General features: G+C 45.8%; 1 protein-coding gene across 1 annotated transcript in view; it reads left to right on the top strand.

Annotated features, from left to right (window-relative positions):
• Nucleotides 1-5,385: 5,385 nt before the first annotated feature.
• PCOLCE2 (procollagen C-endopeptidase enhancer 2) overlaps nucleotides 5,386-16,038 on the top strand; it is a 119,081-nt gene continuing 108,428 nt past the window's right edge. Inside the window, exon 1 of the mRNA XM_077290800.1 lies at nucleotides 5,386-5,667. Within this exon, the coding sequence (XP_077146915.1) occupies nucleotides 5,585-5,667 (83 nt within the window). The 5' untranslated portion in view covers nucleotides 5,386-5,584. The remainder of the gene's footprint in view (nucleotides 5,668-16,038) is intronic.

The following is a 16,038-nucleotide window of genomic DNA, read 5'->3' as shown; positions in this document are numbered from 1 at the left end:
TCTACGTTATCCTATGTAGTGTTTTTCCACAAGTTAGCTGGAGACGGGTGGAAAGACACTAATAGGATTTTTTTGAAAAAATGTGCAGCAGCCTGCACTACTTAAAACAAAATGAAAATTGATTTGGCGGTATGACGCAGTGAAGAACCCTGAGCTGGAGACAACCAGGCTATGGCTGCTCACAGACTACAGGGCGAGCTGCAGTCACACGGAGACCGTGCAGACAGCCGTAAACGGCGCTGCAAGGCCCAAAAACCCTCCTCTACGTTATCCTATGTAGTGTTTTTCCACAAATTAGCTGGAGACGGGTGGAAAGACACTAATAGGAATTTTTTGAAAAAATGTGCAGCAGCCTGCACTACTTAAAACAAAATGAAAATTGATTTGGCGGTATGACGCAGTGAACAACCCTGAGCTGGAGACAACCAGGCTATGGCTGCTCACAGACTACAGGGCGAGCTGCAGTCACACGGAGACCGTGCAGACAGCCGTAAACGGCGCTGCAAGGCCCAAAAACCCTCCTCTACGTTATCCTATGTAGTGTTTTTCCACAAATTAGCTGGAGACGGGTGGAAAGACACTAATAGGAATTTTTTGAAAAAATGTGCAGCAGCCTGCACTACTTAAAACAAAATGAAAATTGATTTGGCGGTATGACGCAGTGAACAACGCTGAGCTGGAGACAACCAGGCTATGGCTGCTCACAGACTACAGGGCGAGCTGCAATCACACGGAGACCGTGCAGACAGCCGTAAACGGCGCTGCAAGGCCCAAAAACCCTCCTCTGCGTTATCCTATGTAGTGTTTTTCCACAAATTAGCTGGAGACGGGTGGAAAGACACTAATAGGATTTTTTTGAATAAATTAGCAGCAAACTACACTACTTGAAAAAAAAAAAAAAAAGAACAGTATGAGGCAATGAACCACCCTCCCTGAACTGAATACAACCAGCTATGGATGGCCTATGTGGCTGCACTCAGACTAGAGAGTGGGCTGCACTCACACACACACACACACAGACCTTGCAGATCGCTGTGAAAACAGCGCTACAAGGCAAAAGCAAGGTGAATAGTAGGTGAACACAGCGGTTGCTAAATTAGCCTTTGGAAAGCACAAAGAAGCAAATCGCTATCTCTAAACTGTCCCTCAGTCAGCAAACAGCGTCCTGTCACTAACTGAATTCACAGCAGAGTGATCGCAAAATGGCGCCAGCGACTTTTAAACAGCATCATGACATCATTTCAGCAGCCAATCACAGCCTTGCCAGTAGTTTCATGCCCTCCATGCTAAACAGGATGTGCCCACACTTGGAATCATTCTCATTGGCTGAATTTCTGCATTTTGAATCTTGGAACTTCCGATTCCGGTATCCGATACGCGGCAAGTATCGGAATCCCGGTATCGGAATTCCGATACCGCAAGTATCGGCCGATACCCGATACTTGCGGTATCGGAATGCTCAACACTAGTCCCCACAACTGTTGTGTCTGTTTCTTGTGTTCCCTCACAACTCGATTCTGATGTTCTTCCACGTCCCTCAGATCTTATGGTTAGGACGCACCCGTATGACGGGGAGGCTCGGAGCTCTTCCGGGACTCTAGCGTCGCCCCTCTCCTGTTGTTACCCCCCTGTGTCTTCCTAGGTCAATTGGGTGAGACAGCCCGCCTATAACTGACTGTCCTGCCGTAGGTTTGAAGTTTGGCCTGGAGCTCTATACTTCCTCGGCGTTCCGGCCACCGGTTACGCGCCTCAGTAGGATGTTGCCTCGTCTTACAGCACGACTCCTACTGGTATTCTCCTTGTTGCGTTGATCTCGTTTCTCACTCAGCACAATAAACCTCGCTTCTTTCTTGGGGTACCGCCGCTATATCGTGCAGGCGCGGTCCCGTAACGTTCTCTCTGGTTGCTAGGCCTCTGTCAGGATCCCACCCCTGACAGGGACCCCTCTGAATCTTCCCCTACAACACCCTCTGCCACAAGGTGTTGCCTGGTTCCAACCCAGTCAGCTTTCTGATCTCACTTCCTATCCAACCCCCAGTTTTACCAGACTGTGAGGAGTGGCCTAATACATAGTACCCTTAGCTCCCCCTGGAGGCCAGACTGTGAAGTGTATTGGTGTCTGTGATACCTGGTCAGATGAACTCCTTCAGTGCCATCAGACGTACCATAGGCCCCCCTTAGCGGTGGAGCATCAGTACTGCAACGACCAGGACTCTGGGGCGCTGCACTGGCATCGTTGCTTTTGCTGTCAAACACAACGATACACGCCGATCTGACAACCAAAGAAAGTTCTGGACTTTCAGCAACGACCAGCGATATCACAGCGGGATCCAGATCGCTGCTGCGTGTCAAACACAACGATATCGCTATCCAGGACGCTGCAACGTCACGGATCGTCGTCGTTCTCGTTGCAAAGTCGTTTAGTGTGAAGGTACCTTAACAAACAGTAACTCCTCGCAGGGAAATATATATAACCCTGGGTATGAAGTGATTTCCTAACACAGAATATACTAAAAGGGAAAAAAATGCAAATTATGCACTTAACACTTTGGGCTCCTGTCACGGATGTGCTCCTGTCTGTGACTGAGACCGTTAGATCATGCTCAAAGGGGATTTATCACAGTTCTGAGGAGAATGGGAGAAAACTTCCCTGACGTTGACGGTGTTCTCCAATGGTCCTGATGATGTCGGTGCTCTCTGGTGGTCCTGATGATGACCTTGTCCTGTTGTGGTCCCGGCGATGGAGGTGTCCTCCCCCTCTTGATGATGGCGGTGATAGTTTGGGGCTCCAGCACGGGCACTGGCCTCAACAGATGAAGGAAGGAAGGGGAATAATCTCTTCTCTCAGCTGTGACAGCCCTTACACTAGCAGGACCTATGACACTGTCCTGACACTGTTTATAATGGCCAGCCCGGTCCGCTGCCCTGTACTGTTCAGCGCCTGTATCCTGCACACAGACCTTGCCTCTCACGGTCACCTGCCAGGACGGATTTGTTAACGTATTCGACTGCGTCAGCAGTCTCGTAAATGTCTGTGATGTAAGCGGGGACAGCGATGTTAGCGTGGACAGCTGTATCTCTGGTGTGTCAGTGGGACCCCATCTGTCGACTCCAGTCAGTGCGTCCTCTCATCCCCAGCTCCAGTCAGCACCGCCCCGTCACCTCACAGCTGATCTTTTCTGACAGGACTCCCGTGCGTGCGCTGTTCCCGCCTGAACTGTTTGAATTTCTGCACGTGCATGAATTGTCTGCTTACGCCCCCTTCTCTCGAGCACAGGGAACACTCTGACACCCCAAGCTCTCCCCCTGTATCCTAGGTGACAGACCCGACGGTTCTGGACCCGTCACGGATGAGGCAAACCTGGTTAGTTTCTCCCCCTTACATATACATATCAATCCACCTTCTGTAGATTAATGTTATCAGATATGCAGATAGTTGGACAATACTATGGTGTAAATACCACATCGCTCAATGGATCTACATTGGATGCCCTTCATCCAGCAAGATAGCGGCCCATGACACAGGGCACATGTCGCCTGCAGCTTGTTCCACAGTATCAGTCAGTTCAGTAAGGCAGTAAATTATTGTAACTAAGTATAAGCCGGCAACTCCTTTCTATTCCTTTCTCAAAAGTAATGCAGTGTATAATTAAGTGTCCGCCCTCCCCAGAGCCTGACAAACAGTAGTAATAAACCTGTCAGGGCCCAGTTGCTAGTTACATGTTGACTTAGCTGTGCTTGTAGTGATGTTACAAATGAGACCAAATCACAAAGTGCCAAAGAAGGATGAGCACGTGGCCATGCTAAATGTGCGGTATGCTCCATATATAAAACGTAACCGGATCTTACATTAGAACAATTGAACCTAATATACACGTTGACATAAAGCCTAAACTTTTGTTTGAGCTCTATGATGACATTGGCATTTCCAGAATAACAAAACTTGATGATATACTTGCTGAAATGGACCAGGATTAGTGGCTTCAGCTGGAAGAAAACTTCATTTTCACATGATCCCAAAATAATAATTATTGGCTATGTTCACACTTCCGTTTGGGATTTGTTTGTAATAGATCCATCTGAAGATAAAAAATGGAACAAAAACAGATGCAAATGGATAACAACCGAACTGCAAAATTTCTGTTTTGTAGGGATCTTTTAAGGAGAGGTGACAGAGTTCTGGGCATGCAAAGCTACTTCAAAACAGATCTGTTAACCAGGAATCAGAAAAGATGACCGTTCGTTATTATCCATTTTTTATATACTTTTTAGTGATGAGCTATATACTTATACAATATACTTGTTTCTCGGGATTTCTTGAGCACGCTCGGGTGTCCTCTGAGTATTTTTTAGTGCTCGGAGATTTAGTTTTTTATTGCCGCAGCTGAATGATTTACATCTGTTAGCCAGCATAAGTACATGTGGGGGTTGCCTGGTTGCTAGGGAATCCCCACATGTACTTATGCTGGCTAACAGATGTAAATCATTCAGCTGCGGCGATGAAAACTAAATCTCCGAGCACTAAAAAATACTCGGAGGACACACGAGCGTGCTCAGGAAGTCTCGAGCAACGAGTATATTCGCTCATCACTAGTACTTTTACATTTATAAGAAGAAAGGGTCCATTCTGTCTGCTGTTAATTTATTAAATGGAAAAAGAAAGTTTGAAGATGAGATTTTTGTCTATCCAAAAACAACAAATAATAGACTGATCGGATGCAAGTAGATGACAGTAAAACAAAATGAATGGATCCTGTAGCTGAACATTTTATTTGCACTTTTTTCTACTCCTGGACCAGGAAAAACATAAATGCAAACAGAAGTGTGAACATTGTCTAATACATATTTATGACGTTATGAAGGTATTCATCGTGTATTGTCTTATAGTTTAGCCTTGGTTCACGCTTCTGTTTGTATTTCTATTTTTATGGTCCGATTGAGGTTTGTATAACAGATATATGTACATGTGGATATATATTCGAATCTTCATCTATCGATCTATATCTGTGACACAGATCACATGACCATGGATACCATAGTCTGCAGTGAAGCATCAGAGACGTCATATGTTAAGTAGAAGCTGCAGCCTACTTGGCTACTGTAGGTGACTATGTCTGTATATATGTGAACCCCACCCAACCCCCATCCTTCCTTCTTTTCTATTTCTGTGCACTAAATATTTCATCACAGGAAACTTCTGATCAGCAATTATTGACTTTTCTCATTAGGTGTTCTTCACATGTTCCTGTCAGTGTAGTGTATGCAGTGCTAGGCGAAGCAATATAGTCTAAATCATAACACTTGTTGAATCCAGAATAAAATATGCATATGCAAAAGCAGATATGAAGGAGTTAATGATAGCCAAAAGAAGCCAAAGGGGAGGAGAGGGGAGGATCAGATTTTAGGGAGAACTGGATCCCCTCCTCCTCAGTACTACAGGAACAAATGGGATATTCATCAGGAGCATGTCTATGCCAGAGAACCTCCCAGAGGGAAATGAGTGGAGACTCAGACTATAGGGCGATCCTCCTTATAAAGCCCCTGCAGCTTCCCAGCTCACACACCTTCCTCTAGTGTTACAGCCATGGTCCCTGGACTCCGAGTACTGGTGACCTGCCTGCTCCTGGCTGCCCACAGCTCTGCCCAGCAGCATCAGCCCAATGAGAGGTAAGGAGACCCTGTGCCATGGGGCTCTCAGCATGGCACATCACAGTCACATCTGCTGCCAACCTGCTGTGTCTTAGCTGGTGCTGTTCTTGTACATTATCATAAGTGTATCTTTTTCATGTGAACTTTTACATTCAGTTTACAACTCTGCGGATTATGATGGTGTTGTGTAATTAGTGAAAGATTTTAGTAAATATGCATGTTGCAGATCATTTCCTTATGGTTATGGAATCAATAGATTATTTGTTATTATGTCATTTCTGGAAACTGCTGCAGCCTTGAGTGAGTTTGTCAGAGGTAGCAGTCCGGAGTTTGTCACAACTCATTAAACTAGTATCCTGCATTACTTGTCAATATCAATGGGTAAAATGGATTATGTGAACTTAGTTATCACGGTGAAGCCATCTTATCTGTCCATTAATCGATCTAAACTTTGTCTACTTTCTTAGTTTTTCTTTATCATCATTTTTTCTATGAGGTATCGGTGCTGTTCCAGTTTTCCTATCTGTCTGTGCATCTTTTATCTATCTATCTCATATATATACACATTCATTCACACACATACATTTCAGTCAATATGTGTTCATCAATTCATTTACATGTATTATGGCACCACGGTGGGCCGTGGCTTAGTGGTTAGCACTGTTGCAGTGTTGGAGTTCTGGGATCAAATCCACCCAAGGACCACGTCTCTATGGAGCTTGTATGTTCTCCCCGTGTTTGCGTGAGTTTCCTCCGGGTTCTCCGGTTTCCTCCCACATTCTAAAGACATACTGATAGGGAATTTAGATTGTGAGCCCCATTGGGACAGTGATGATGATGTCTGTAAAGTGCTGTGGAATTAATGGCGCTATATAAGAGAGTAAACTCATCTATCCATATACATAGACACATATATCTGTCTATCTTTTATATTATATATACCAATTAATTTCCACACTATTGTAATCACTTAACTTGCATCTATTTCCTCCATGATATGAACGGTGGTTCTGATGCTTTGTTGTATGTCTGTATTGAATGTTTGCGTGTTGCTGTTGCTCTGTCCATCACGTTTACATCGGCTTGCATCTCCAAATACTCCTGAATCAGTATCCCCACCACATTCCTTGATCTTTAGATTCAATCTGCCATGAGTGAGCATCATGCTCTGCAAATGTCTGGCTGCAAAGTATTTAGTAGACTGGACAAGTGACTACTCCCATTTGTAATCCAGTGGTATGTCTTTCACTAGATCCACTGTCTTTGGTCAGTGTGCTCCACTCCCTTACCCCTTACTGCGAGAAATACCCAGCATTACGGTACATAATATACACTGCCCTCAGCATCCACTTTCCTGATTTAATTACAAATGGTCTATCTCGGGTAATTTCAGCCTGTTTGCCAATGGTATGAGACAGTCTTTCTGGTTTATATGATCCATTTTGGCTGCTGATGTGTGAAAGCTTTTAAGCACTTTACCATTATCCCTCTCTGAGCATTTCAGGTTAATGCAGTTATGACTGCTCTTCCTGAATATCTGGCTCCTTTATGAGATTTATAACGGGCTGGGATTCACTTGATCTTATTATATGCATGTGCTCTCCACACGCTTCATATACGGGAATTAAAGAAAGGAAACTATACTGCTCCACTAGCATTTGGTATAAATTATTTCTTGTATTCTTAGAAACTTACCGTACTTTATTTTATTGTGATTTCTTGGTGTAATTTATACATTACAGGGCAGAGCTATACATCTTTAGGTTGGTATTATTCGTTTATCAGTTTCTGGACGTGAATGGCTGTGGTAAAGTGTTAGACAGTTATGGTGAAAATGAAGTAAAGTAAAAATGCTTTCAAAAATAAAAGTGCACTGATAATGGTCCTCTCTCCTCCTGTAACAGTTGTGACTTGTATCGTTCAAGATTATTGTACCTGTTTTTATGTGTACCCCTCCTCACATGTAAAGCGCCATGGAATAAATGGCGCTATAATAATAAATAATAATAATAATAGTTTATTTCTATCCATTAACAAAGTGGAACGTGAATGGACAAAAGAGAATTCTAAATCCAATAAATGTTTGATGTGACCTTCCTTTGCCTACAAAAAAGAAACAAAGCTACTAGGTACATTTGCACATAGTCAAGAATTTTGTAGGATTATATACAGGTGTATGATTAAACATTTATACCAAACATGTTAGAATGATCATCATTTCAGATATAGGTTGAAACACATAAATTAATTTTTACAGAAACAGCTGTGTAGGAGGCTTAAACCTAGGTGAGAAACAACTACACTCTTTAGTGACAACCCACTGATTGGCCTAGATCAGGGGTGGGGAACCTTAGGGCCATTTACGGCCCTTGATAACGTTTTATCTGGCCCCCGAGCAGATTCTCAGGGACCACATTCTTGGGCAGGGAGATGTATTTTGATTGCCACCAGCTCATTAATTTCTTCTTGCTCTGTTAGCACACACATGCAGTGTTCACTACTGAACACTGAAGGGCATGCAATGAAAGATTACGTCCGGAAACCAATGCCAGAGTCAGGATGCACTTTGTGGGGGGAGTTTGTACGACCCACGAAGGATGGTATAAATATCCAAATGGCCCTTGGCAGAAAAAAGATTCCGCACCCCTGGCCTAGATATTTGTAGCACTAAAACAAGTCAATTGAACCTACAAGAAGAGGGAAGCTAATGCAAAATATAAAAAAGTATTAACATAAGTGTACAAAACAAATCACATAGATAAAAAAAAAAAAACTGTAGTGAATTTGCTGTTGTAGAAAAAAGTTCCATGTTACAGGTCTTACACTGTGACAAGACTGAGCACAGCAGCAATACACAAGGTAGTTATGCTGCATTAGTAAGGTCTCTCCCAGGCAAAGATGTTAAAGAAGAGTGGGGTCTTCAGATGTGCTGTTCAAGCTCTTTTGAAGAAGCACCATACAGTCTGCAACGATGAGGACCATATACGCAATGGTCGGGCAAGGAAACTTAATGCAGCAGATGAAAGGCACATCATGCTTACTTCTCTTTGAAATCAAAAGATATCCAGCAGTGTCATCAGCTCAGACCAGGTGCAACCAGTGGGATGAAGCTACACCCATCTACTGTGGAGAAGTATGTCTAAAATTGATCTTCATGGAAGAATTGTAGCCCAAAATCCATGCCTTAGACAAGACCAAGTACTTCTACTATGCACAAAAACATAGGAACTGAGGTTCAGAAAAATTTCAGTAGGTTTTCTAGACTGATGATGAGTCAAAATGTGAAATATTGTCTACAGACAACAGTGCAACATGATGCAGGTGGAACACCCACCAGGGCAATGGGGTTACTCGGTACCGGGTTCAGTACTTAAGGGGACGTGTCATGGTGGCGACCTGGTCCGTGGCCCTGGGTGCCCATGTAAAAGGCATATTGATTAAAGTTTATGTTCGTGACACCACCTGTGGTATTCGGTCAGTGGGGACCAACGCTGCTTAAAGGGGTCCTCTGGGGTGGTGTTATGGCAGCTAGATGGTTTAACTTCCCACAGATGACGTAGGTCTCCATGGCTCCCGGTGTATAGGTGAAGATGGTGCAAGGTGCAGTAAAGAACGAGGACACAGGTTTGCAGTCTCTTTACCTGGTTTACTGTAGCTTCAGGCAACCCCAGTCCAGGGCACCAGATCACAGGACAGGCAGGGTCCGGCCGGCTTGGAAGCAAATCCAGAGTCCCCTTTACCAGGTGGAGATGAAAGCCTCCCTCAAAGCACGGTGGTGTTGTAGTCCCTTACTGCCTATGGCTTCTGATAAGGTCCTCACAGTTCCTCTCTGTCCCCCATATAGGTTAGGACACACCCCGTATGACAGGTGAACTGGGCCTTTTTACAGGGTCTCTATCATGACCCGGGCCCTATAAATATCACTGGGTGTAAAGACGGACCGGTAAGGCTACGTTCACATTTGCGTTGTTGGGCGCAGCGTCGTCGACAGATACCGACGCATGCGTCATGCGCCCCTATCTGTAACATATGCTTTGTAATGCGTTTTACGATGCATGCGTCATATTGACGCACAAGACAGGGCGCAGAGGACGCTACTTGTAGCGTTTTCCCTGCGCCGAAACTCATGATCTTTACTATCTTATGACAAAGCATGCGTCGCAAAACGCTGCGTTGTGTACATGTGTTGTTGGTTGCGTCGCCGACGCTGCGCCCAACAACGCAAATGTGAACGTAGCCTAACTTGAAGTTCAGTTGTCCTGCCGGTTCCAGCTATGCCCCTTAGAGTCCGACACAGCCTCAGTCTTTCGGCTACCGGAATCTGCGCTAGCCAGGGAGGTAGCTAATTCACTGCTCTGCTCCCCTGGTATCACTCTCCTGCTCCTTCTCTCTCCTGCACACTTTCCACAAGCTTGTTCTTTCCCTTTCTGTTCTCTTCCTCCATGAGCTGTAGTACCTCAGACTACATGGCCCCTTCAGACCATCTGACACTCTAGCTCACTTACTGCTGTCAGGGACGAACTGTCCGCTTCCCTCCAGACCAGAATGTATTTATAGGGGAGTTCAGCCTCAATCTGGGTATAGATCTCCCCCTTCTGGCCTGGAGTATGAATGTGTTGTATGTAGTGATTACCTGGTGAAAGATATCCTTCATCGCTTCCAAGCGTGACATCACTCTCCCCGTGGGGAAAGCAATGCCACTGTGACGACCAGGACCATGGGGCGTCACACAGGTTACTTCTAAAATTTGGGGCTGTATTTCAGCAAATGGAATTGGGGACTTGGTGAGAATTAATGGTGTCCTCAATACTAAGATATACAGGCAAATAGTTACCATCATGACATACCATCAGGGAAGCGTCTGATTGGCTTCTAATTTATTCTGCATCAGGACAACGACCTCAAACACACAGCCAAAGTCATTAATAATTATCATCAGCATAAAGAGGAACAAGGAGTCCTGGAAGTAATGATAGTGCCTCCGCAGAGCACCTGATCTCAATATCATCCAGAATGTCTGGGATTACATGAAGAGAAAAATATTATTTCTCTAAGATGTTTGGAATAACCTCCTGCCGAGTTTCTTAAAAAACTGTGAGCAAATGTACCTAGAAAACTTGTTGCTGTTTTGGAGGGAAAGGCAGGCAACTCCAAATAGTGATCCAAATAGTGCGGCCCTGCACTTAGTAACCCGATGTTTACCCTGGTTACCCGGGTGCTGCAGGGGGGCTTCGGCATCGTTGAAGACAGTTTCAACGATGCCGAAGTCGTTCCCCTGATCGTTGGTCGCTGGAGAGAGCTGTCTGTGTGACAGCTCCCCAGCGACCACACAACGACTTACCAACGATCACGGCCAGGTCGTATCGCTGGTCGTGATCGTTGGTAAGTCGTTTAGTGTAACGGTACCTTAAGCCTTCACTCTTCAATAACACCCACTCTCCCACATTGTCTTACCTGCATTCACAAATCTAATCACAAGATCCACAGACATATTCCACAATTCTTACCCTCCATAGCATCATTTTCCCAAAGCCTAGGTAGGTGACATATGATTTACCACTGGTAGATCTCATGAATAATTCATAGGAGCAAATAACTTAATAATGTGAGAGCTCCAGTAGCCTGTAAGCCTCTTTTGTAAATTAATTCTTCAGAATAAAAAATGCCTGTAGTTTTTCCAGAAACAGTGGCTCTATTGGGCTGTCTATGTGTTGTGTTTTGTAATTTTGGACATCTTATTTAGGTTTTATGAAAAGTATTGTGCTGCTTGATGCAGTTATGGAGAGACTTATTTATCATTTACCTTATCATAATGAATGGCTGCTTTATTTTTTTTTAGAAAATATTAGCAAATGAGCCGGGATAAAGAATGGAATTATTTACTGTACTGTAATTAGGGAATATACAAACTCAACACTCACATCTCCTATGTAAAAGTAAATGCCCCATAAAGTGGACTTCCAATGACTATACCACAAAAAACTCCAAAACTCCATGGTAAAAAACGTTAAGTCATTTTCTTTTAACCGTAGAAAAGGAAAAGCCTCTCTACTGCCCTTCTAGGACTTTCACATAGCTCAACATCTGGAGTGTTCCAGCCTGAAGCAACTCACACTGTGTCTGTCAAAGAAAAGGTGGAAGAACTGGGGAGAATACAAAGGTCCAGGCCTGGAAACCAGACAAAAAAAAGCAGACCCTGCATGACCGCGTATGCCGAGTACGGTCTTTTCTTACGTATGTAACCTAACCACCAACACCTGCCCACCGACCTAACCCATACCCTGAATAAAACATGACTAATTATTCTTTTGGATATTTTGGCCACAGCGGCCAACTTTTATTAACAAATTAACATAAACATAAATACAACAGTATAAATTCGAGGGGAGGGTTCTTGGAGCTAAAAAGATCTGGCAAACCCCACAAAAGAAGATCGACCACCATATTACCCCCAGCCGTGAAAACCAGCTCGAGGGCACCGTACATCCCGTTCCGGGAAGAGAAAAAACCACCAACAGCTCCCAGGGTAAAGACCCCGTCCAGAGCCCATACCAAAATGCCAGATCCAACCCCACCACATTTTAAATTGCCTGTAATTATGCTCCAATTCCTTCCCCCAAACAATCAGCGTCAACTCCAAGAACCCCCACCCCCCCACCACACACGAACAGCCCTGACCACCTCAGGCTCGTGAGTGCCCCAACGCCACCAACGCCCGTTCAACTCCTTCTTGCAATGACAAAGTCCACAAATCAATTCCAATCGCGTTTAAATGAACTCCATCCTCCCTCCAGTAGTTACCAAGCCCTGACTCCAATTCAAAATGTCTAACGCTAATCCCCCCGTTTCTGGAAACAAAACCCCCTATTGCCCTATTCAACTTAACCCTAGCCCTATTAATACCTTTCAAAGATCTAGCCCCCCTCCACCGTTTTCTAGGCACAATATCTGACCACACAATCAACACCCCAGGAAATGATACTTGCAACCTCAACAAATCGAACCGTATGTCCCTAATCAACTCCCTGACAGGCCGTACACCCAAGTCGTTCCCCCCCAAATGCACAACTAAAATGTCAGGTTGTCTGTCTAAACGAACCGCCTTAGAAAATTCAGGAAGGGCCTTGTTCCAAACCATCCCCCTATATCCCAACCACCGAATGACAACCTGACGCCTACTAAACCCCAGTTGCCTACCGTCCGGCCTGACCTCGGCCCGCAGCGCCCCCCAGTGAACGAACGAATGTCCGAAGATCCAGGCTAAGTAAGGGGACACACCTGCAACAAGACGCATGAAGAAAAACACTGGGTCAAATACAAAACATAACCACACTACTAAATTAATGACGGACGTAACCTAAGTACCGATTCGAAGTCCACCTACCAATTCTACAAATGTCCTCCGCGCCCAAACCCAAACTATCAGCTTCTGATGCCGCCCCGATACGAAATGAATGCGAACCGAACAACTCCGGAGAAAGGCCCAACTCCCGCAAGCCCCTCCTTAATACCGCAATGAACTGAAAGCGTGACAAAAAGGACCCCCCTGCGTGACACAACAAAGGGCCGGATCTGCCTGACCATAACTGCCAGTATTCTTCCAGACAACCTCTAGGGCACATTAAAGACCCGTGAACCCTCCCCAGCACCACACGTTTTCCTCTCCCAATTTGGTCAGTCTTTGAACGGCGAATCCAAAAAACGATACCCCCCGTCCAAAGTTCCACATCCTCTGCCAACAAACCCCCTGCTCTAACTTTGGACGTTGACACCAGCTCCCCAACGCGCATAGCCCCAAAAAATGCTAATGAAAAGGCGAGGCGAAACAACGCCAACTCAAAACTCGAACCACAAATAATCTCCAAGACTCCACCCAACCGTTCTAAAAGGCTAAACGAAATGGGGCGGCGACGGTCAATCGTCTGATTACCTCTCCTAAAACCCCTAAGTGCCTGTCTGACCAAAAAATGTTTTGTCGCGTCCACCAACCCCTGCAACTTAAAAGCAAAAGCCAAACCAGCAACAAATTTATTTACCTTCGAAATCGACCAACCTTCTTCGGCCGCCTTCCCGATCAAAAATAACACTGCCAACATCCTATCTTCGTCAGACACCAACTGGCCCCACACCGACACCCAACTTTGCCATACTCGCCAAGATGCTTCGTATGATGCCCATGTTTGTCTCGTAACAGACTCCTGAATCAACCGGCCCGCTCGTCCATAATCACGCTCCAAAGATGCAAAGGGCATTCCTCTCCCAAGATCTCCGCGTCCGGCGCCAATTCCCGAAAACGGTCCCACTGGAAACGAGACAATGCATCTGCTATTGAGTTCTGCACACCCGGCACATGCACCGCCGAAATACAAGCATTCAGCTCCAAGCACCGAAAAACCAACTCCCTCACCAACTTAATCACCGGGGGAGATGAGGCCGACAAACTGTTCATCACTGACACGACGCTCATGTTGTCGCAATGAAAACGAATCCTCCTGTTAGCAAACATTTCCCCCCAAATGGAAACCGCAACCACAATAGGGAACAATTCCAACAAGACCAGGTTTTTTGTAAGGCCCAACTCCCTCCACTGGCCCGGCCACCGTCCGGCACACCAACGACCACCGCAAAAGGCCCCGTAACCAGCCGAACCGGCTGCATCCGTATATATCTCGCAATCAAAATTTGTTAAGACCTCCTGCTGAATCAACGACCGCCCGTTGTAGTTGCACAGGAAACGTTGCCACACTAGCAAGTCCTCTTTGTGTTCCTTGCTCAGGCGAATAAAATGGTGTGGCTCCTTTACGCCTGCCGTCGCGACCGACAACCTGCGACAAAATATCCTGCCCATGGGTATGATCCGACATGCAAAATTCAATCTACCTAAAAGAGACTGCAACTCTTTCAAAGTCAGCTTCCGCTTCCTTCTAGCTCTTTCAACCTCCTGCTGCAACATGGCCAACTTATCTTCCGGCAACCGACACTCCATCTTCTCGGAGTCGATTAAAATTCCCAAAAAACTCAATACCGTACTGGGACCTTCTGTCTTATCTGCCGCTAATGGAACTCCAAAAAGGTCTGCGACCCAAAACATAGCCGTTAACGTATTACGGCAAACTGCGGAATCAGGCGGCCCGATAAACAAAAAATCATCCAAATAATGGATAACCGACTGAACTCCAGAAACGTCCTTAACCACCCACTCCAGGAAAGTACTAAACGTCTCAAACAATGAACAAGAAATGGAGCAGCCCATTGGCAAACATCTATCCAAATAGTAACCACCATTCCAAAAACAACCTAACAACGGAACGCTGTCCGGATGCACCGGAAGCAAACGGAAGGCCGATTCAACATCCGTTTTTGCCAACAGCGCCCCAGGGCCATGCCTTCGCACCCACTGCACCGCTGCATCGAATGATGTATACTCAACCGAGCACAGCTCTTGGGCGATGCCATCATTTACCGACTGACCCTTTGGGTACGACAAATGCTGGATCAACCGAAATTTATTCGGCTCTTTTTTAGGCACCACCCCCAAAGGGGAAACCACCATACCCGCCGTCGGCGGATGCAAAAACGGCCCCGACATCCTTCCCAACTCCACTTCTTTCTTGAGTTTAACATCAACAACCTCGGCATGCAACATTGCCGACCGCAAATTCTTAACCGAAAAAGGAACCTCGTGGCTCGGGGGAGGAATCCTAAAACCATCCGCAAAACCATTGAAAATAATACCTGCCTTCACCTGATCGGGGTACCTATTTAGAAAGGGGGCCATCTCGTGAAGCCTCACCGGGCTCTCCCCCTTGACCGGCACCCAAGGCTGGCTTTCCTTTTCCTTTCCTGAAACACTTTGAAGCCCCGTGTGAACTTCCATTACAGTGGGAACACACATGCTTAAATTTACAGGTGCTACCGTATTTACACTGACCGTCATTAAACTGCCAGCAGGTTCCAGACTTCTCCTTCGCTCCCTGTGCACCCTGACTACTGCCTCCGTGTCCCGACTGCTGGCTGCCACCACCCCCGGACCCATGAAAGGACTGCCCATGCCTAGCTGGGGCCATAACCTTCAGCCAAAGGCCTATATCCTTCTGGTCCCACCTAATTTCTGGCCTTACCGCCCTTCGCTGCCTGAACTGCTCATCATACCGCAGCCACGTCTGACCGCCATAAGTACGATGCGCCTCCCCAATCGCATCTAAATAGCAAAATAAACCTGAGCAATTCTCAGGCGCCTTCTCCCCCACTACACTCGCCAATATCGCAAACGCCTGCAACCAATTTACAAATGTCTGCGGAATTAGCCGCCACCTCCGCTTTTCTTCCTCCTCCTTTTTGCTATCGTCTTTTTTCCCTTTATCCAAGTTAAACTTTTCCAACGGAAGC

This window comes from Ranitomeya variabilis, chromosome 2 (genome assembly GCF_051348905.1).
Source record: "Ranitomeya variabilis isolate aRanVar5 chromosome 2, aRanVar5.hap1, whole genome shotgun sequence".
Taxonomy (NCBI): domain Eukaryota; kingdom Metazoa; phylum Chordata; class Amphibia; order Anura; family Dendrobatidae; genus Ranitomeya; species Ranitomeya variabilis.
This window is presented reverse-complemented; position numbering and strand designations above follow the sequence as displayed.